General features: G+C 43.7%; 1 protein-coding gene across 2 annotated transcripts; it reads left to right on the top strand.

The window, feature by feature from the left end:
• The first annotated feature begins 7159 nt into the window (after positions 1-7159).
• On the top strand, positions 7160-11866 carry Cd1d (CD1d molecule). Of its 2 annotated transcripts, none has more exons than XM_006976431.4 (6): positions 7160-7638; positions 7946-8215; positions 8513-8791; positions 9208-9486; positions 10126-10228; positions 10317-11866. In XM_006976431.4, exons 1-6 carry the CDS (start codon positions 7578-7580, stop codon positions 10336-10338), a joined length of 1014 nt encoding a protein of 337 aa, XP_006976493.1. In that variant the 5' UTR covers positions 7160-7577; the 3' UTR covers positions 10339-11866. The 2 variants fall into 2 exon arrangements, with proteins under 2 accessions (XP_006976493.1, XP_006976494.1); XM_006976432.4 differs by having other exon boundaries at positions 7472-7638; positions 10129-10228.
• Positions 11867-21742: the final 9876 nt, after the last annotated feature.

Here is a 21742-nt window from a genome sequence, read left to right as displayed (position 1 = left end):
ATCAACAACCTAAACAGACCCATAACACATGAGGAGAATGAAACAATAATAAAAACCCTTCCCGTTGTCCATTTACTAAGTTGTTGCTGCCTTTTAAGCCACTGCTGTCTGAATCAGCAACTGCAGCTCGGCTGCTACCAACAACTGCTTCAGCAGCAAAAGCCCCAGCCTGAGGAGATTCTGTTCCTCAGGCACCAACTCTTTCAAAACTACCAAGGGAACTTAGCTAAATCTCTGTCCCTCTAAAGAACTCAAGATTCAAAGGTGAAGGTGGAATTCTGCTCCTCTGAATAGCAAGTAGCTCACAAGTCCTCCAAAAAGCCCTTGTGCCTCTCCTCACCCCTCCTTAAAAACCCTTCTCCACCTGGCCCCTCCCTACCACTTCCTGTCAGCTAGTTGCCGACTCAGCCTCCTGACCACAGATGAATTTTATTTAATCAAACACATTTTTACATCACTAAACAAATGTTCCAGAGCATAAACAAAAGTAACACACCTTGAAATAATATTCTACAACACCTTCCAACTGAAAAAAAAAAAAAATCCCATGCCAAGGCAGAGTCTTAGCAGAACTCTATCAGACTTGCAAAGAAGATCTATATCCAATGCTTCCTAAATTATTATTAGTATTACTATTATTATTATTTTGGATTTTGGGGACAGGATTTCTCTGTATAAAAGCCTTGGCTGTCTTCGAATTCACTTTGGAGACCAGGCTGGCCTCAAACTCACAGAGATCTGCCTGCCTCTGCCTTCCTAATGCTGGGATTAAAGGCGTGTGCCACCATGCCCAGCTAAAATTATTTTAAAGAATAGAAGCAGTAGGAACACTTCCAAACACTTTCTATGAAGCTAGTATCACTCCAAACATGGTAAAGATAACACAAACACAAAACAAACAAACAAACAAACAAACAAAACAACAACAAAAAAACTACAGACCAATAAGACAATGAACATAAAATTAAATATCCTCAATAAAATTATTGCAAACTGAATAAAGGCAAATATAAGAAATATTATCTATCAAGACCAAGTTGGATTTATCACAGACATTCAGGGATGGCCAACATTTGAAAATCACTATAGATATAATAGGTCACACAAATAAGCTTAATGACAAAAATAACATGATTATTTTAATAGCTACAGAAAAAGTCTTTGATAAAATTCAACATGCCTTCCTGATAAAGTGCTAAAGGTAGTGGGAAGGAATGACCTTAATACCATAAAGGCTATATATGACAAACCACAGTCAGCATCCTAAATGGCGAAAAACTCAAAGTAATACCATTCAAATCAGGAATGAGACAAGGCTGTCCACGATCCCCACTCCTCTTCAGTATAGTATCTGAAGCACAAGCTGGAGCAATCAGGCAAGAGAAGGAAATTAAAGGGGTATAAATAGGAAAGAAGTAAAACTATCCTTATTTGCAGATGATATGATATTCCAAAAATTCCACCAAAAGATTTTCTAGAAATGATTAACCATTTCAGCAAGGTGACAAAATACAAAATAAACTTATAAAAATCAATAGCTTTTTTATATGCCAACAATTAACATGCTGAGAAAGGTATCATAGACATATTCCCATTCACAATAGTGTCAAAGAAAATGAAATATCTAGGAATAAACCTAAATAAGGAGATAAAAGGTGTCTGCAATGGAAACTCTGAAGAAAGAGATTAAGAAAACCTTTGGCCTAGACATTGGAGCAGGACATCTCATGCTCATGGATCCATAGAATTTAACACTGTGAAAATAATCATTCTACCAAAATCTTTTAAAAGCTCATTGCCATCTGCATAAATATTTCCATCTCATTCCTCCAAAAAAATTGAAATTCATATGGAACCACAAAAAAACCCTTATAGCCAAAGTAATCCTTGGCAAAACAAAACAAAACAAAACAATGACAACAACAACAACAAAAAGGCTGGAGCAATTACCGTTCTAGAGTTCAAGACATATTACAGAGCCATAGTAATGAAAACAGTGTGGTACTGGCACAAAAATAGACATATAGATCAATGAAACAAAATAGAAGACTCAGACATGAGTACACACAAACTACAGCCATCTGATATTTGACAAAGAAGCCAGAAACACACACTGGAGGAAAGACAGCATCTTCAACAAATGATTCTGGAAAAACTGAATGTCTGCCTGTAGAAGCATAAGACTCTTATCTATTATCTTGCACAAAAGCTAACTCGAAATGCATTCAAGACCTCAATGTGAAACCCAAACACTGAAACTACTGGAAGAACACACAGGCAATACACTACAGGATAGAGGTATGGGGAGGGCTTTCTGACTAGAGCTCCAATGCCCAGGAATTGAGGCCAACATTGACAAGTGGGACCCTCACAAAACCAAAAAACTCTGCCCAACTAGGGAAACAATTGAGTGAAAAGGAGTCCAGCAGAGTGGGGAGAATCTTTCCAGCTACACATTTGACAGTGGATTAACAGTCAGAGAATACAAAGCACTCAAAAGTTCAGACTCGAGAGAAGAGTTCTCAGACAAAGAAATAAAATTGGCTAAGAAATATTTTGGAAAATGTTCATCATCCTTAGCAATTAGAGAAATGCAAATAGAAACAACTTTGAGATTTGATCCTACCCCAGTCAAAATGGCAAAGATCAACAAAACAGCTGGCCACAAAGCTGGGAAAATGTGGCAAAAGGGAACCCTCATTCACTCCTGGTGGGATTGTAAACTGGTGCATCCACTCTAGAAAACAGGTTTGGAGAATTCTCAAAAAGCTAAAAATAAATCCAGCCTATGACTCAGCTATGCCACAGCTTGGCACATGCTCCAAGGCCCTGACATCCTACTCCACTGACATTTTCCCCGGCCATGTTTGCTGCTATTCATAATAGTACGAAATGGAAACCACCGAAATGGTTTTCCTCTGACAAACGGATAATGGAGATGTGGTGCATAAACACTGTAGAATGCTATTCAACTATTAAAAAATGAGATCATGGAATTGGCAGGTAAATGGATGGGTCTAGAAAATATTTTATTGAATGAGGTAAACCAGACCCCAAAAGACAAGCATTGCATGTTCTCACTCCTGTTTCATAGCTCCCAAACTTCAGATATGAGCATATAACACAGAGGAACCACAGAAACTAGAACAGTGAAAAGGGACCGTGAGAGGGTGTCTTGGAGTTTCCAACTACTGTGATTAAAGCACCATGGCCAAAAGCAACTTGGAGAGGAAAGAGTTTGTGTAAATTCACATCAGCGAGGAAGCAGGAGCTGCAACAGAGGATAAAAGGATTCTGCTTTCTGGCTTGCTCCCAGGACTACCAGCCCAGGGGTAGCACTGCTCCTAGAGAGCTGGGCCCTCCCACATCAATCACCAATCAAGAAAACACACCACAGGCTTGCCCACAAGCCAGTCTGGTGGGGGTATTTTCTCACCAGAGGCTCGCTCTTCCAAAACGAATCTATCTCGTGTCAAGTTGACAAGACACCATCCAGCAGCCAAGTGGGTGCTCGAAAGAGGAATGCTGAATCCGTGTGATAGGAAAAGAGAAACGGGAAGAACAGGGAAGGGGGTCTACTGGAGAAGGGGCAGGTCAGTACCGAAGGAGAGAGGGAGGCTGGACAAATAACACTAAGGATGCTTGGAAAAGCCTTAAGGAATTGCGTTATTTTGTATTTACCTAAAATTATATACAACACACGTAAGTGTAGAGGCATGAGGAATCTCCACTGGAGTTGTTGATAAGGGGAGTGCAAGAGACTCCCCAGACAATACAGGCTATTACTGCTGTTCGTGGTTGCCTGCCAGAGGTGGAAGGGAAGTCCTTATTGCTGAAGACACCATGCACTTCAGACACAGGACTCAAAAGATTCAAGCTGGCTCTGCCCTGAAAGCCTCCTCCCTGGGGACTAGCATTCATAGTTTCAGAAGGTGCTATTCAAGCTGCCAAGGGAGGGATGTAAGCAAAACGGTCATTCCTAGATGTGAAGTCTATGAACCACAACACTGACCAGCAAGACATGATATCTCTAATGACACCGTAGTGTTACTCATGTCTTGGTGGTAATCAAGAGCTTTCTAATTGGACATAAAGCCCACTCAACAAAAGGGAAATCATGCCTGGTACTGGAAACCTAGCAGATTACACAGGGCTAGTGACGTCACGAATCTCAGAGGGGAACCTATCCCTATCTCCCCCCCTCCCCCCCCCCCCCCCCCCGCACCCCCCATCCCGCCCTGCTACTTTACTGAGCCGGCATAATCCCTAACTGCATTCTAAATATTTATCCCTACACCCACCATCGAAGAACAGAGACTATTTCAGAGAACCACACAGGTCAAAGTGCAGAACAACTGATCAGTCCCAGTGGACACACTACAGTATAACTCCTGCACTCCAGGCTCAGGGAACATCATGGAAGAGGAGACAGAAAGAGTGTGTGAGCCAGAGGGCAAGAAAACGCTGTGAGATTATGTCTCCTAAGAATGACAGGGAAGCTTCATCCATGATACCTCAACAACATGGCTGCTTAACAAATTCTGAACAAGTTTGGGATGTCAATAGACATCCTAATATTGAAGGTGGGGAGAATTTCACAGGGCCCTGCCTTGAGATAAAGAACCAAGAGACATTGAGAAAAGAAGTGTTCTTCCCCCAGGGAGGAGACCCTCTAAGTGGTTATACAATACCAAGTAGTAAGCTCGGAAAAGATGTACTTGGTAAGAGCACTGAATGGACTGCATATGTAGTAATAAGTGTGTGTGTGTGTGTGTGTGTGTGTGTGTGTGTGTGTGTGTGTGTGTGTGTAACAATAATAAAAAAAAGAAGAAGCCAGTAAATTGATAGTGAGTGTGGGGAGAGAAGTGACATGGGAAGAACTGGAGGAAGGAAAGGTATGGAGGGAAATAATGTAATTATGTTGTAATAAAAATAATAAAATATTTCGAACTAAATAAAAACAATTATTTTAACCATATATATTATATTTAGCCATATATATGTATATACATATATATTCTTTTCTTGTTGGTTTTTCAAAACAGGGTTTCTCTGTGTGGCCCTGGTTGTCATAGAACTCACTCTGTAGGCCAAGCTGTCCTCAAACTCAGAGATCTGTCTGCCTCTACCTCCTAAGTGCTAGGATTAAAGGCAAGCACCACCACGCCTTGATAACACTTTATTTTTTTAACAAAACTTTTCAGAGTCATTTTAAACTGTTTTTGGAGCAACATCCAGTAAAATGAGGTCTGGTTGATTAGAGCTACCTCCAAGAGGCCAGCCTAGAGGGAAAAGCCTGTCCTCTAGGACTCTTCGAAGAGTGAGAATAGCAGGAGCAAAGCTAATGAAGGCAGAATGGGAGGAATGGCAGTCGGGAGAGGCGACCCTTATGTTCTGACATCCCTCCAGCTGATTATAGAGAGAACAAGGAAGCAGACAAACCACCATTCCCGTAACCACGAGGACTAGGTGTTAGGAAGAAAAGCCTTCAAAGCCAGCTGCTTGCTGCACAGGCCGTGGAGATGAGGCTGGCTAGCTCTCCTGCCTTCACTCACACTGCCTGGGAAGCTTCAGAAGGCTCTCCTGAGAAAATGGCATTGGAGTTGTGGAAACCACTAGGATGGGCTTGGAGGCCAGAGTTCCCCAAGGTCCCTGTTTGTGCAGCGATCTTAGGCAGGAGGAAGCTGTGAGGAACTGAAGCCCGTGAGCCTGAGAACAGGGTCTCATTTGGTGCTCAGAGGCAAACCAGCGCAGGGCCAGGATGACCCTATAGGCCATACTGATGATGTTTTTTTCCTCTTCTCAGGAAAGCTGTTTCATACAGGTGAAGCAGAGGGTTAGGGTGATGGGGAAGGTGGGGGTGTAGAGAAGAGGACCCACTTAAGAGACAAGACAGAAAGACAGAGCAAAGCTGACCACGGAGTGAATAAAAGGAAGGGGAAGATGGTATTGGGAGTCTGCTTTACTAATGATGACTTCTTTCTCGGGGTTACTCAAAGTTCTGAGTAACTGTTTCTCGGATGCCTGTTTTCAGTGTGAGAAATAGGACAGGACCACTCAAACTCACAGGCACACACCGTAATCCTACCTCTGTTCTCAAAACCATGAGGTTCGTTTTTTGAGAGTGGGTGGGAAGGCAGAGGAAGAAGCTAGTAGGCAAGTCTTCAATTTGCACAAATCCTGATATACTGCAAAAATAAATAAATAAATAAACAAACAAACAAATAAATAAACGAACACGCTTATACTCTCCCAGACTGGAGCTAGGGAAGACACAGGAGAGACAAGGCAGGGAGAAGAGACCCCAGGTTAAGAGGAAAGAGTCTGGGGAATATGGACTCAGGAGACCGTGGGGATACGGATGTTGTGAAGTAATGTAGCCCACCCTGTCCTCTCAGTGTACCGATGCGAGAACCACGCCCATCCTTTTTTTTTTTTTTTAAATAAACATGTGGAGATCTGGGAGGAGTCGAAAGTGTAAAACGACTTCGCGCCTGCAAACTGCCACTGCTCGCTTGCCCGAAACTTTTCTCTCTTTGCGTTTTTAATACCATCGGAATGGTAACACAAATACGACCTTATGTCTTGCTTTTAACATTGAGATGGCAAAAAAAAAAAAAGCTGATCTCAACCTATTGGTTTAAATATTAAGTAAGGCAACTCCACATAGTTAAAAGGGAGGTTTATTTTGTGGGGTAACTTACAAGTTGTGGGGCATTTACCCACCACCCCCACAGTTCCCCAGAGTTTTCTTGAGTGCGAGCAGCAGGAAATATTAGATAGAAGGATTTATAGCGGAGCATCTTGCGGAGATAAACAGATAGAAAATAAAGGATAGCCTCGAGAGGGCCTGGAACCTATTCCAACGGGCCCCGACTGTCTCTGGCCCAGGGTTTTTATAGAGACGCCAAGGGGGGGGGGGCAAAAGACCTCCTCCCCCAGCACAGCCAAGTGCAGACCATCTCAGACACCTGCACTCAGGCCCGTGGTCCTGATCATCCTCTATTCGGACCTGCTGGGTAAAGCCACGAGGAACCCAAGAACGGGCTCCCACAACAAGTGGGGTAACAACAGGTTGCAGGGGCTGGGAAAGGTGAAGCGCAGTCCAGAGGTGTTCTCTGGAGAACTCGGCTCAGTCTGCCTCCAGCGTCCAGGGGCCAGAAACTAAGAGAGCCAGCCGATCCAGCCTATCTGGACGATCCGGCCAATCCGGCAGATCTGGACCTGGGGTCTTCAGGACCATCTCTCGGCTCAGCCTTTTAAGCGAGACAGTTACCGAAACCTCAATGGGGGCAATACTTCCAGGTCGAAGCTGGAACAACTATCCATTACATAAACCTTTTCTTTAGTATAAGGGAAAGACAGTTGAGAAAAGTTGGTTGTGTAGCGGTACTGGTTAAAGCTGCGCTCTAACACTCAACCACGAGGGGGGGTGAGTTTGTAAAAGAGTAATTAATTTGCCAGTCCGGTGCTTCCGGATTTGGCGAGCACTGAGCCAAAAGCCCCAGAGCCTTTGTGCTCAGGTGAAGAGTAAGACGCTGAAGTCGGAGCCTAGGGCTGTGCAGACCTCTCGCGCCATGCGGTACCTACCGTGCCTGTTGCTTTGGGTGTTCGCGCGGGTCTGGGGACAATCTGAGGGTGAGTAGACGTGCACACAGAAGGGACTGGAAAAGGAGGAAGAGAGTGCCTGACTAGTAGCAGCGCTGGGAGGTTGTGGGCGGAGTGGGGGGGGCGAGAGGGGGGATGGAGGGTGGGACTCTGGCGGGCTTGGAGCGCACAGGTGGGCGGAACGCTGTGCGGTTCAGGCTCAGAGCCCAACGCAGTTCAGAACCCTACCCCATGCCTCTCTTTCCCAAGCCCAGCTAAGGCTGTTCTTTTCCCTAAGAGTCCTTCTGCCGGCTTGGTCACTCACTTGCTATGCTCATTTGGTTTTCATTGTTTCCAGCACAGCGAGAGAATTTCCCCTTCCGCTGCCTGCAGATCTCTTCCTTCGCCAACAGTAGCTGCTCCCGCACAGATGGCTTGGCCTGGCTAGGGGATGTGCAAACGCACCGTTGGAGTAATGACTCAGACACCATCAGCTTCGTGAAGCCGTGGTCCCGGGGCAAATTCAGTCACCAACAGTGGGAGAAGTTGCAGCGTGTGTTTCAAGTGTATCGAACCAGCTTTACCAGGGACATACAGGAATTAGTCAAAATGGTGTCTGTCATACACTGTAAGTGGAGGGATGGAGCCCTGAACAGGTACCCGATGGGTGAGACAGTCTCCCAAACCCCAACTGGATAACTGTGGGGTTATCTGATGAGAGTCTCTGCTTTCTCTGCCCTTATGATTTTCACTTCTGTCTAGAGAGATCCTTGTCTCTTCTGAAAAATTAGTCCCTGTTTCTGCTCCAGGACACCCGCGATCATTTCCCTCCACTGAGACCTAACTATTATCTTCATGCCAGTTTCTTCTCCTCTCTGCCAAACTTCCTAATCATTCTTTGATCTCTACCCATTCCTCTTTACAGATCCCATTGAGGTCCAGTTGTCTGCTGGGTGTGAAGTGTACTCTGGGAACGCTTCGGAGAACTTTTTCCATGTAGCGTTTCAAGGAGAATGTGTGCTGAGTTTTCAGGGAACTTCCTTTCAGAAGGCCCCAGAGGCCCCACCTTGGATGGAGTCGGTCATTAAGGTGCTCAACGGTGATCAAGGGACAAGGGAAACGATTCAGCAGCTTCTGAGCGACACCTGCCCCCAGCTTGTCCGTGGTCTCCTAGAGGCAGGGAAGCCGGAACTAGAGAAGCAAGGTCAGTCTGCTGTCCTCACCCCACGTGGATTGTTTCTGTGTTTTCCCATCACTGTAAGCTTTAGAGAAAGGGCGAGGCCCAGGAGGAGGTGAATAAGGCATGGGGGGTTTGTTCTTTTCACTGACAGTCACTCGTGGATTCTATGAATTGAGTTAAACACTGAGTATCAGAACTGAGCCAGGTGGTATTTGAGACATGCTGTCTCAGCTGCACTCAGGGTATTCTAGAGTACAGGGAAGGGCTGTTCACAGGACGTTCACTTGGATCAGGGGAGGGGTAGAAGTATCAAGGATGGTTTGTTTCCCTAGTCACAGTGATACAAATGAATTTAAGCATGAACTTGATAGGAGGCCTGGAGCCTCTAATATAAGTGTTCTTGCCTTAAGATTTTTTTTTTCTCCTCTTGCTGGATGCAGAGAAGCCCGGGGCCTGGTTGTCCAAGGGCGTCAGTCCTAAACCTGGCCATGAGCAGCTGCAGTGCCATGTCTCTGGATTCCACCCAAAGCCTGTGTGGGTGATGTGGATGAAGGGTGAGCTAGAGCAAAAGAGGACTCAGAGAGGTGACATCCTGCCCAATGCTGATGGAACATGGTATCTCCGAGCAACCCTGGACGTGGAGGCTGGAGAGGAGGCTGGCCTGGCCTGCTGGGTAAAACACAGCAGTCTAGGAGGGCAGGTCATGATCCTCGACTGGGGTAAGAAAAAAGCTGTATACTGTGTCGAGAGTGAGTAGAGAGAGGTACCCTTCAAGCATGGAATGAGAGTTGAACAAACCTAGCCACAGAAACCCCTAACTATTATAGAAAAAATAGAAGGAGGGAATTCTAGATACAGAAAGAAATCCCAAAAAAATTGGAGGTAAGATGTTCTATATATATGAAGAAAGGAGACCCAGAAACTCAGAAGATCCGGAGGCAAATGGCCAAGCAGTGCAGGAAGACCCATTCCCCAGGACAGAGGACCAGAGCCCAAAGCATAGCTGTAGTGTATTGAGAGCCTCCTCCTGTGGGAGCACGGACCACTCTGCCGCTGGTGTGTCCCTTCATTTCATCACTGAGCTTTGAAGTTAAGTACTGCTGTTCAGACTATAGATGAACAAGTCGATGCTAAGATAAGGTAACCACCCAGAGTCACACAGGAAGCTGAAGAGCTGGAGGTAGACAGATTCACATCTGTCCGGATCACACGCAGCCATCCTGTCAGAAGAGGGCCGGTCTAAACTCATGAGGAATAAAAGGACAGAGTTTAAATGAAGGAAGAAATAATGTGCGTAGAGTAGGGAACTTGAAATGGGATGGGTTCTTTGTTTAGAGATGCCTTGTGTTCCTCCAAAGCAGGTGGCAGACAGTCGTCTGTGGGTGTTATCAGCGGAGTCGTGGCCGTGATAGTAGTGATAATTCTGTCCTGTCTTGTGTTCTGCTACGTCAGGAAGCGCCGGTAGGTCTCCCCTTCCGTGTGCGCCTTTCCTCCACATCCCTCCTTTGTTCTCTCCTTTCTTTTCCTCATGGCCTCTCTTTTGTCACAGCTCCTATCAAGACATCCTGTAGCTCTTCCTGACACCTGTCTCTCCTGAGACTCAGACCTTCCAGCTTCTAAGACGTTGGTCCTCATCTGCTCAGGAACTGATGATGAAAGGGGAAAAAAACCCTTGAAGAAGTGAAGAGCAACCAGCACACCCTTTCAACATTTATTTCAAAGAAGTTAATTTATTTTTCATTGTCTCACAAGTTTATAAGCCCAGGTGGTTTGGAACAAACACAATTGCAAATGCACCTACCTGCCGAGAGCAGGCTGTGGGCCGTGTTTTATGGGATTTGCACTGAACCGGGAAGTACACATCCTGCCCAAATGGATACTTCAGGGTTTGTTGGCAAATGTCCAACTCCGACATGGCTGTACTCTCCAGTTTTCAAGAAAACTAGAAATATGGATTTGGGGTGGGGGTGACATACAGATTTTAAAAAGTAAACTCAAACATTTGCAAATATTGGCACTGTTTGATATCTTAGATCTATGCCTGCTGAATGTGGATCTAATGATAACCCAAGGGGCTCCCACTCTGTGGCTCTTTTTAAAAAAAAAGTTTGTCCTAAATGCCACAGTGACAATTTTAGGACATAGTCTCTATTGTAAATATGCATTTATGACTGAAGGGTGTATTCTCTTTCAAATAAAATTAGGAGGTCTCTTGAAGTTCTACTTGGAGCAACTGTATTTAAAAAGAAGTCACAGTATACCTATTTTGTTAAACAAAAAAAAAAAAACCTCACTCCCCTTAAGATATTTCCCTAAAACATTGCTATAATTTGCATCCAGCAAGACCCCATGTATTGACAATTTGGTTCTCAGCCCATGGCGCTCTCAGGAAGTAGTAGTTACATGAGCAGGTGAGGCCCAGGAGAAGGAAGTGGCTATAATGGGTTCATACTGTCATAGTGGGACACAACATCCCTTTTGCAGTACCATGATTCATTGACTTAGAAGGGAACTCAAGGACTTTTTTTTGGTAGTCTGAGAGAGAAAACAGCAGAGCAGGCAAGCTGGGGACCTGGGCAGCTGCCAGGAGGTGGGAAATGGAAAGAGGGGTTATGTCTTCAAGAGCATCAGGAAAAGCAAACACCTCGAAAGCCAGAGTAGACACACCAGTTCTCTGATCTGGGCATTTGTGCCTTGTAATTTTTACTGAAGGAGCTTAAAATCGCTGACCTCTCTGGGGGACAAGAGCCTTGAAAACAAGAGCAAATTGTTTCTCTTGGACTATCAGGGAAGAAATATTTACCGTTATTTGGTTTATTTTGTATTATACTAAGGGCTTCTCAGGGTGTTCTAGAACTCAGGCTGTGTATGAGACAAGAAGCAAGGAAAGGAAGCTTCAATGATTGTTGTCTATCTCCCATCCAGCTTCATTGTCTTTGAAGCTATTTAAAACCCCTAACATGGGTGTGTCTGTAATCTGGAAATAAGTTACAAGTGGCTTGTGGAGATTTATCACTTCCTGAAAGGTTTATCGCTGCTTTACATTCAATTTAGCTATGGAAGCCCAGCACTTGGAAATAAACTGGAATAAATAAACTACTTGGCAATTTGTCATTATTCTGTCTTAAACCTTATTTTACAAATCTGTAACATCCAGTTTACCACAGGACTTCTAATCACTGACAATGCCGTGTGTTTTAGCGGCAGTTGAAATGCCGATGTTTCTGGTCTCAAACCTGATCCCTGGGGAGTAGATGGATAGAGAGGGAACTTTCACTATTTCTTCCAGGGTGGCACCCTCAATTGGTGTTTGTAGGGAGACGACGGAGCATAATTCTCTCTGCTCCCTCTTTGCTTCCTGGTTGCCATGGTGTTAGTAGCTTTGCCCACGGCATGCCCCTCGCCTCTCAACAGCAAACATGACAGGGCCAAAGTTACCCCCAAACCCTGTGAAACCATGAATCAAACCTCCCATCTCTAAGCTACTTTTTCCAGAGATTTTTTTCTCACAGTGATGAAAATATGACTGACATGATTTGTCACATTTTCAGTTTGGATGATGATAGTCTGAAAGGTCTTATCTATCAAAAAGACAGACAAACCATTGTATCTCCTTATAGATTCTAAAACAGTGCAGTGTACAGAAAGGGCAGCATGTGCCTTAAACATGTATCAATAAAACATTAAGTAGGTGGGTTACTGACTATGAAGCGGGGAAGTCTGCTTTTCAGACCTCAGATGTTGTAGGATGTCATTTTTTAGCTTAGGTTTGGTGGAAACTAGGGATATATTTATATATTCCAAACCAGTTTACCCAATAGTCTAAATGATGGTAGTTCACACGCAGAGGTAGGTAATAACTTGTTACTAATGGACCTAAAGAGAACTTGGCTCCCAACTTGTGGCAGTCCATCTCTCCCCAATCACAGAAGGTTTTAATTAGTCAACCAGCCTTATAGAATTTTTAACATAGGTACAGGGTTTTTTTTTTTTCTGTGAACTTCAGCATATGAATCTAGTTTGTGAATAGTCTGTCCAGTGTTAAGAACTCTCCTAGCACAAGGAAATCCTTTAAAGTCATCCCAGTGTTAGGTGATTTTCACTGTGTCGCCCTGAAGAGGTGCAGCAGGAGGAAAGCGCCTTTTCACAGTTTGATCCTACAAGGTGGAACAGAGGCTCCCGAGGCCGCCCTCCAGAGCACTGCCCTCCAGAGTGCTGCTTCACATGACTCCAGATGGCCTGCATACTTTAGTTTTCCTGAGGACTCTTGACATTTTCTTTCTTAACTCTTCCCAAGTCCCCGGTGTCTTGAATGGTAAAGTCCAATACAGTGTAATACCTAAGACCATCTCGGCAATTGGCCTTTCATGGCTCTCTTAGGGTGAAAGCCAGCACCGGAAGCGTTAGATCTTGGCGCTGCTGTGTATACCCTGAGCTACTGTCTGCAGGTTTCTACTGAAGTCCCCCTGATGTCACTGCCTGAGGCCTGCAGGGTTGCTCTTGGGTCATCTGTTGGCCACATCCAGCTCTGACTATGACAAATCGGTAAACTTCTCTACAACTCCAGGAACCTACCAGTAGCTTTTCCGATGAAGCCTTCAGCCCAGGCTTAGGGGAGAGTTCATCCTTCCAAGTTGTTCTTCATTGAATTTTCTCCTTTAGCAATGGGGATTCATGTGGAGTTTCCTATTGCCAATATGTATTTACTTATTATTGTTTAACACATGGGATTTGTTTTCTACTGGGCTCTATCAATACAGACACCTACTTGGTTGCCTGCATGAATCTATGAAACTCCAAAGCTCAGCAGCAATGGGGTTGGTTTTCAAAAGAAATGAGGAGAGGGGGAATGCAATCATAATACACTGTATGCGAGTTAAAAAACAGTCAGAAGTTTAAAACAGTATGAGCTGGTTTGTGTTTCTCCTAAATGAAATTGTAAAGGTGTTTTTCTGAGGTGCATTATTAAGACTTAGGGATGAGAGAGGAATGTTACAGAAAAACTCAAGCTTCTAAGCATTATGGCTCCAAGCAAGTACAAGTTTGTTTTGAATACTGTTGCTTGAGATGTCCTTAGAGAAATAGGCACCATCTCTGCCGGTGATTTTGGCTTCATCAGTTACTCTGTTTCTTGACTTGTCAACTAGCAAGAAGCGCAAACTAGATCCCAGAGTAAAGGACTGCTTTCTCTTTCCATGTTCCCTAAGGTTTCCTTCTATTCTGCCTTAGAAAAACATGTGGACCGAGCAGGAGGTTCAGGCCACAGGAGGGTTTAAAAGCCGAGGTTGACGCACTGTGGAGAGAAGTAGGGAAAAGCTGAACTAGCAGAGAGTTGGTCTGATCTGTTTTGTTTCTCATCTGTTGACCTGGCCTGAGTACTGAAGGTTACTGACGCCCTTTCTCCCTGGTACTCGACTCCTGCCTCCATCCATGTCTGTGTTCTTCACTGCCACAACCATGGGATGCTCAAAGAACAGCACTATTCCGTGTGCTTCCCCAGTCTCTCAGCCTGTCTGCCCCTCTATTGCCATGTCCCCCCAGCCTCAGAGAGGATGGTATAGATGCCTTATTTAAGGCCGAGCACTCTGTGGTCCATTATTCTCAGTACTTGGTTATGACTCTCTGCTTTGACCATCACTCCCTGCCATGAGGTTTTTCTGACTAAGCCTGAGAGCTGCATTCGTCTATATGTATAACGTAAGAATTCTGAAGGCTACGGAGTCACATGTTCCTTTAGCAAACATCAGCAGCAACTTCTTTCATATGGTTTATGACCTCACTAGCCACCAGTTCTTAACAGGCTTACAGTAATAGAACCTGCATTCTCTGTCATGGATTGACAGAGATCAAACCAGGATGCAACTTGTTATTCCTAGAACAGTGATGGCATTATTCCACCTGTGTGCCCATTTTGTTTAGCATGTCCGTATTGAGGTGTTAGACACTCACTCCCCCAGCGGTTGTCGTGGCACCTTCTAGACCTATGCACACTCAGGGCAGAAGACACCAGCGCAGTTCCACCTGGCTTTCTGTGTCCTGTATCCAAAGTGTGTGTTGTGTTCAGCAGTAGGGTTATTGCCTACTTCCGGTAGGAAGCAAGGAGACGTGGCAATGTCCTGTGTTGTTTTGGGGCCGGGGCTCCATAGCTAACAACTCACTGGGAGATACCCTACAACGGGTGCTGAGACTTTAGATTAATAACCTATGACTCCTGGAAGCCACAGTACCTACCCATTTAGGGAAGAGCTATTCAAGCTCCTCTTCTGTTAGGTTATAAAATATGTTCCCAGGGGCTGTCCTGGTTAGCGTTAATCGTCAGCTTGACCTAGCCCAGAGTCACTGTATTAGTCAGGGTTCTTTAAAGGAATAGAACTGATAGAATGAATATTAAAGGGGGCTTTACTAGAGTCGTTTACAAGCTGTGGTCTGGGTAGGCCAACAATGGCTGTCACCCGAGAGAAAGCTCAAGAGTCTGGTAGTTGTTCAGTCCTTTAGAGTGGGTATCTCAGCAGTTCCAATCTGGTTCTGGAGTCCTGGAGGATTCCTAGAGAGCCGTTGGCCTTTGATTTCCCAAAGGCAGATTCTAATATGAGCACAAGAATGTCTCAGAAACAGGATGGATGAATTTGCCAGTGGGCAAGCAGATATGGGCCCTGTTTAGAGTGGGTCTTCCTACCTCAAATGACCCAATCAAGAAATCTCCAGTGTGCCCAGCAGCTTGATGTAGTCACGTTGACCGCCAGCATTAGCCGTTATATCATCTCAGAAGGGTTTCTCCACTCGGGAGATGGCCTTGATTGTTCATTGATGTAGGGGGGTCAGCCGACATTAGGAGGTACAGATTTCTAAGTAGGTGCTCCTGGGCTGCATAAGAAAGCTAGCTAAGTCTAAGACTGGGCAAGCCAGTGGTTTGCCTCCCCCATGGTTTCTGCTTCAAGACGCTGCTTGCGGTCCTCACTCAATGATGAACTGTAACATTAATGGAGAAATAAACTCCTTCCTTCCTTAAATTGTGTTTGGTCAGAGCAGTTTCTTACAGCAACAGAAAGAAAATTAGAATAAGTTCTTTTTTGGCATGTTTAGTTTTAGCCGATCTACCTCCCACCTTTCTTCTCTTCACCTACCTCAGACCCCTTCAAACATTTCCCTTAGCATTCCTGACTTCTGTTCGCGCAGTCCATGTGTCTTGCCATCCCTGCCCCCAGAACTGTTTCCCTGTCATTTCTCGTGGTCCTTTATTGCTGCTTGGTCTCTACTGACACTCACTCCAACTCAAACATTGCAATGTGAATATTTGAATCTTAGATTTGCACAACACATGTTCTTTATCAGGGAAGTGATTCACAAACGCTTTCTACAAGTTTTTAGCTTGTCTTTTTTGTTGGGTCCTGGGATGTGCAAATAATGGGGGACAGACCACCAAAGTCTATCAACCAGAAGCAAATTTTATTCCAGACACAGTGGAGCGGAAAAAGAAACTTTCAGCTCATTGGGACCACAGTCAGAGTTCTGGCTCCTGACACTGTGACAATGGGAGCAGGTTTCAAGTCTCTTCTCACAGTGACAGCCAAGCACCAGGGAGGGCCAAAGAGATTTTACAGTCTGGAGGTCAGGCTTTGGAGAGGATTAAAGGAACTTTTACAATCTCAGTTTTAGGCCTAGAGTCACATTACATTTTAAGATTTACAAATTTTATTTTATTATTTTTTTTTTTTGAGAAAGGGTTTCTCTGTGTATCTCTGGCTTTCCTGGATCTCACTCTGTAGACCAAGCTGGCCTCAAACTCACAGAGATCCACCTGCCTCTGCCTCCCGAGTGCAGGGATTAAAGGTGTGTGCCACCACCTCCCAGCAAGATTTACAATTTTTGACTACAAGGTGTTAGTTTGAGATATCTGTGAAAGACGGTGGCAGTCTTGACACAGCCACTTTCTTCATATCTGGAAAGAATGCAAGACAGCAGGACCAACCTATACCGGTTAGAGGAAGAGGTGAGTGTCCTAGGGCTCCCCTACAGGGGGTGGGGTGGGGTGGGGTGGGCATATCACATGCTCCTACCCCACCCATCACAGCCCCAGCAACTGGTCAGCAGCATCCCACCCCACCATCCTCTGCAACATCAGGGGCCCCTCTCCCCAAGCACAGGCCCCACCTGCACCAATTGAGGGAAGAGATGGGTAGACAGCAGTGTAAGAATACATTCAACAACATAAAGAGCAATCTGGCACCACCAGAACTTAGTGGTTCTACAACAGCAAGACCAGAACATCCCAATGCAGATGAAGAAAAAGAAAATAATCTTAAAAATAACTTTATGGGGCTGGAGAGATGGCTCAGAGGTTAAGAGCACTGATTGTTCTTCCAGAGGTCCTGAGTTCAATTCCCAGCATCCACATGGTGGCTCACAACCATCTGTAATGAGATCTGGCACCCTCTTCTGTATACATAATAAATAAATAAATCTTTCAAAAAATAACTTTATGAAGATGATAGAGGCCCTTAAAGAGGAAATGAAAAATTTCCTTAAAGAAAAGGAAGAAGCCAGGTGGTGGTGGTGCATGTCTTTAATCCCAGGATTAAGCTCTGGAGGCAGAGCCAGGTGGATCTCTGTGAGTTCGAGGCCAGCCCAAGTGAGTTCCAGGAAAGGCACAAAGCTGCATAGAGACACCCTGTCTCGAAAAACCAAAAAAAAAAAAAAAAAAGAAAAAGAAAAAAGAAAAGAAAAAAAAGAAGGAAAAGGCAAACAAAAAGATTGGAAAAAATCAGTAAATCTCACCAAGAAAGCCAAGAAAAAACAATCAAATAGGTGAAGAAAATAGTTCAAGACCTGAAAATTGAAATAGAGGCAATAAAGAAAACACAAACTGAGGGAATTCTGGAAATGGAAAAATTTGAGTAAACAAACAGGAACTACAGATGCAAGCATATCCAACAGAATACAAGAGATGGAAGAGAGAATCTCAGTCATTGAGGATGCAAGAGAGGAAATATAATCATTGGTCAAAGAAAATGTCAAATACAACAAATTCTTAACACAAAACATCCAGGAAATCTGGGACACCATGAAAAGACCAAACCTAAGAATAACAGAGATAGAAGAAGGAGAAGAATTCTAGTTCAAAGGCACAGAAAATATATTCAACAAAATCATAGAAAAAAAACTATTCCAACCTAAAGAACAACATGCCTATGAAGGTACAAGAAGCTTACAGAACAGCAAATAGACTAGACCAAAAAAAAAAAAAAAAAAAGAAGTCCCCTCATTTTAACAATCAAAACACTAAACATATAGACTAAAGAAAGAATATTAAGAGTATCAAAGGAAAAAGGCCAAGTAACATATAAAGGCAGACCTATCAGAATTACAAGTAACTTCTCAATGGAAACTCTGAAAGCCAGAAGGTCCTGAACAGATGTTTTGCAGACACTACGAGATCACAGATGCCAGCCCTGACTACTATACCCAGCAAAGCTTTCAATCACCATAGATGGGGAAAACAAGATATTCCATGACAAAACCAGATTTAAACAATACTGGTCATTAATATCTCTTAAATGGACTCAATTCGCCTATAAAAAAAGACAGGCTAAAAGAATGGATACAAAAACAGGATTCATCTGCTGTGGGATGGTCTGTATGACAAATGTTTTGCTCTGATTGGTCAATAAATAAAACAGTGATTGGTCAGTGGCTAGGCAGGAAGTATAGGTGGGACTAACAGAGAGGAGAAAAGAAAGAACAGGAAGACAGAAGGAGTCACTGCCAGCTGCCACCATGACAAGCCGCATGTGAAGATGCCGGTAAGCCACGAGCCGCGTGGCAAGGTATAGATTTGTGGAAATAAATTAACTTAAGCTATAAGAACAGTTAGCAAGAAGCCTGCCACGGCCATACAGTTTGTAAGCAATATAAGTCTCTGTGTTTACTTGGTTGGGTCTGAGCGGCTGTGGGACTGGCAGGTGAGAGAGATTTGTCCTAACTGTGGGCCAGGCAGGAAAACTCTAGCTACATTCATCCTTCTGCTGCATACAAAAAACACACCTCAACCTCAAAGACAGACAGTATCCTAGAATAAAAGGCTGTGAAAAGACTTTCTAATTAAATGGGCTTAAGAAGCAAGCTGGTGTAGCTATCCTAATATCTAACAAAATAGATTTAAAACTAAAATTAATCAAAGAGATGGAGAAGGATATTTCATATTCATCACAGGAAAAAAGAATCCATCCATCAAGATGAAGTCTCAATTCTGAACATCTATGCCTCCAATACAAGGGCACCCACATTTGTAAAAGAAACATTACTAAATCTTAAATGACACGTCAAACCCCACACACTAATAGTGGGAGACTTCAACACCCCACTCTCACCACTGGACAGGTCTGCTAGACCAAAACTTAAATAGAGAAATAAGGGAACTAACAGATGTTACGACTCAAATGAACTCAACAGACATCTGTAGAACATTTCACTAGAACACAAAAGAATATACCTTCTTCTCAGAACCCTGTGGAACCTTTTCTAAAATTGACCACATACTTGGTAACAAAGCAAACCTCAACAGATACAAAAAAAAAATGAAATAACCCCCTGTATCTTATTGAATCACACGGTTTAAAGTTAGAATTCAACAACAACACAAATTACAGAAAGTCTACAAACTCATGAAAACTGAACAATGCTCAACTGGGTCAAGGAAGAAATAAAGAAAATAAACACTTCCTAGAATTCAATGAAAATGAATGCACAACATACCCAAACTTATGGGACACTATGAAAGCAATGCTAAGAGGAAAGTTCATAGCACTAAGTGCCTACATAAAGAAAGTGGAGAAATGTCACACTAGTGACTTAACAGCACACATGAAAGCTCTAGAACAGAAAGAAGCAAACTCACCCAGAAGACAGGAAATAATCAAACTGAGGGCTGAAATCAACAAAATAGAAACCAAGAGAACAATACAAAGAATCAATGGGGCAAAGAGTTGGTTCTTTGAGAAAATCAACAAGATAGATAAGCTCTTATCCAAACTAACCAAAAGTCAGAGAGAGAATATCCAAATTAAAATCAGAAATGAAAAGGGAGACATAACAACAGACACTGAGGAAATCCAGAGAATCATTAGATCATACGTCAAAAACCTGTACTCCACAAGACTGGAAAATTGAGAAGAAATGTCCATTCTCCCCATATTTATTCAATATAGTACTAGAAGTTCTAGCTAGAGCAATAAGACAACAAAAGGAGATCAAAGGTATAGAAATTGGAAAGGAAGAAGTCAAACTTTCCCTATCTGCAGATGATATGATAGTATACATAAGTGACCCCAAAAATTCTACCAGGGAACTCCAACAGCTGATAAACACCTTCAGTAATGTGGCAGGATATCAGATTAACTAAAAAAAAAAATCAGTAGCCCTCCTAAATACAAATGATAAACCAGCCAAGAAAGAAATCAGAGAAACATCACCCTTTACAATAGCAACATATAACATAAAATATCTTGGGGTAACTCTAACCAAACAAGTGAAAGACATGTATGACAAGAACTTTAAATCTTTGAAGAAAGAAATTGGAGAAGATATCAATTGGAATCCAGTTAAAGGGAGGGAGGAGGGATTATAAGAGCAAGGGGGCGGGGGTGTCAAGATCATGATGGGAAAAGCACAGAGACAGCTGACCCAAGCTAGTGGGAGCTCACAGACTCTGGACTGACAGCTGGGGAATGTGTAAGGGATCAAACTAGGCCCTCTGAATGTGGATGCCAGGTGGGTGACTTGATCTGTTTGTGGGGACCCCTGACAGTGGGACCAAGATTTTCCTGGTGCGTGAACTGGCTTTTTGGAACCCTTTTCCTGTAATGAAATACCTTGCTCAGCCTTGGTGCAGGGGGGAGGAGCTTGGTCCTGCCTCAACTTGGTACTCCAGACTTTCCTGACTCCCCAAGGGAGGCCTTACCATCTCCAAGGAGTGGATGGGGGGGGTGGGGGGGGAGATGTGAGGGAGTGGGGAAAGAAGAGGGAGGGAGAACTGTGGTCAGTATGTAAAATGAAAAAAAAATTAAATAAAAAAAAAGAATACAAGACAATGCAAGGCAGAGGGTCAAACAGAGGCAACAGTAAATGTCAACCTTTGTCCTCAGTAGCTGTCAGCTGTAAGGCAGGGAGCTATTGTTAAAAGTTAACCTTTGTCTGTCATAGCTGCTGGCTGTAAGGCAGGGAGCTATTGTTAAAAGTTAACCTTTGTCCATGGTGGCTGTCAGCTCCAATTTCCCTAGAATATGTATTTTTCATCCTTTGAACAGTGGCTTTGGAAGAGCAAAGTATTTTAATTTTTATTAAAGTCATACTTTTGATGTCACGCCTATCAGGTTTATGAACATATTTTCCTAAAGATTTTTAAGGGTTAGCTCTTACATATAGTTTTATATGCAATTATTAAGTCAATTTGGTATAGGTATATAAGTCAAGTAGTTTTTTTAAACAATGAGAGGCTGTCTTAGTCAGGGTTTTATTGTGGTGAAGAGACACCATGACCACAGCAACTCTTACAGAGGAAAACATTTCATTGGGTGGCTTACAATTCAGAGGTTCAGTCCATTAGCATCATGGTGGGACATGGGGGCATGCACACAGACATGGTGCTGGAGAAGGAGCTGAGAGTTCCACATCTTGATCCGAAGGCAACAGGAAGTCAACTGTCTCACTGCATGTAGCTCCAGCTAAGGAAACCTCAAAACTCACCCCCCCACCCCCCACCCCCGTAGTGACACCCTTACTCCAACAAGGCCATACCTAATAATGCCCACTCCCTAGGGGAGGGGGGCCATTTTCTTTCATACCACACAGTGGCCTTCCCTGTTTGTTGTTTTGAACTTCTTGAATTAAATTTACATGTGTATGTGCCCTACAGAACCCTTGCAGAGGTCAAAAGATAACCTGCAGGAGTAGGTTCACTCCTACCACGTGGGTCCCAGA

The sequence above is a fragment of the Peromyscus maniculatus genome, chromosome 6 (genome assembly GCF_049852395.1).
Source record: "Peromyscus maniculatus bairdii isolate BWxNUB_F1_BW_parent chromosome 6, HU_Pman_BW_mat_3.1, whole genome shotgun sequence".
NCBI classification, from domain to species: domain Eukaryota; kingdom Metazoa; phylum Chordata; class Mammalia; order Rodentia; family Cricetidae; genus Peromyscus; species Peromyscus maniculatus.
The sequence above is the reverse complement of the archived record's forward strand: the minus strand, read 5'-3'. Positions and strand labels throughout refer to the sequence as shown.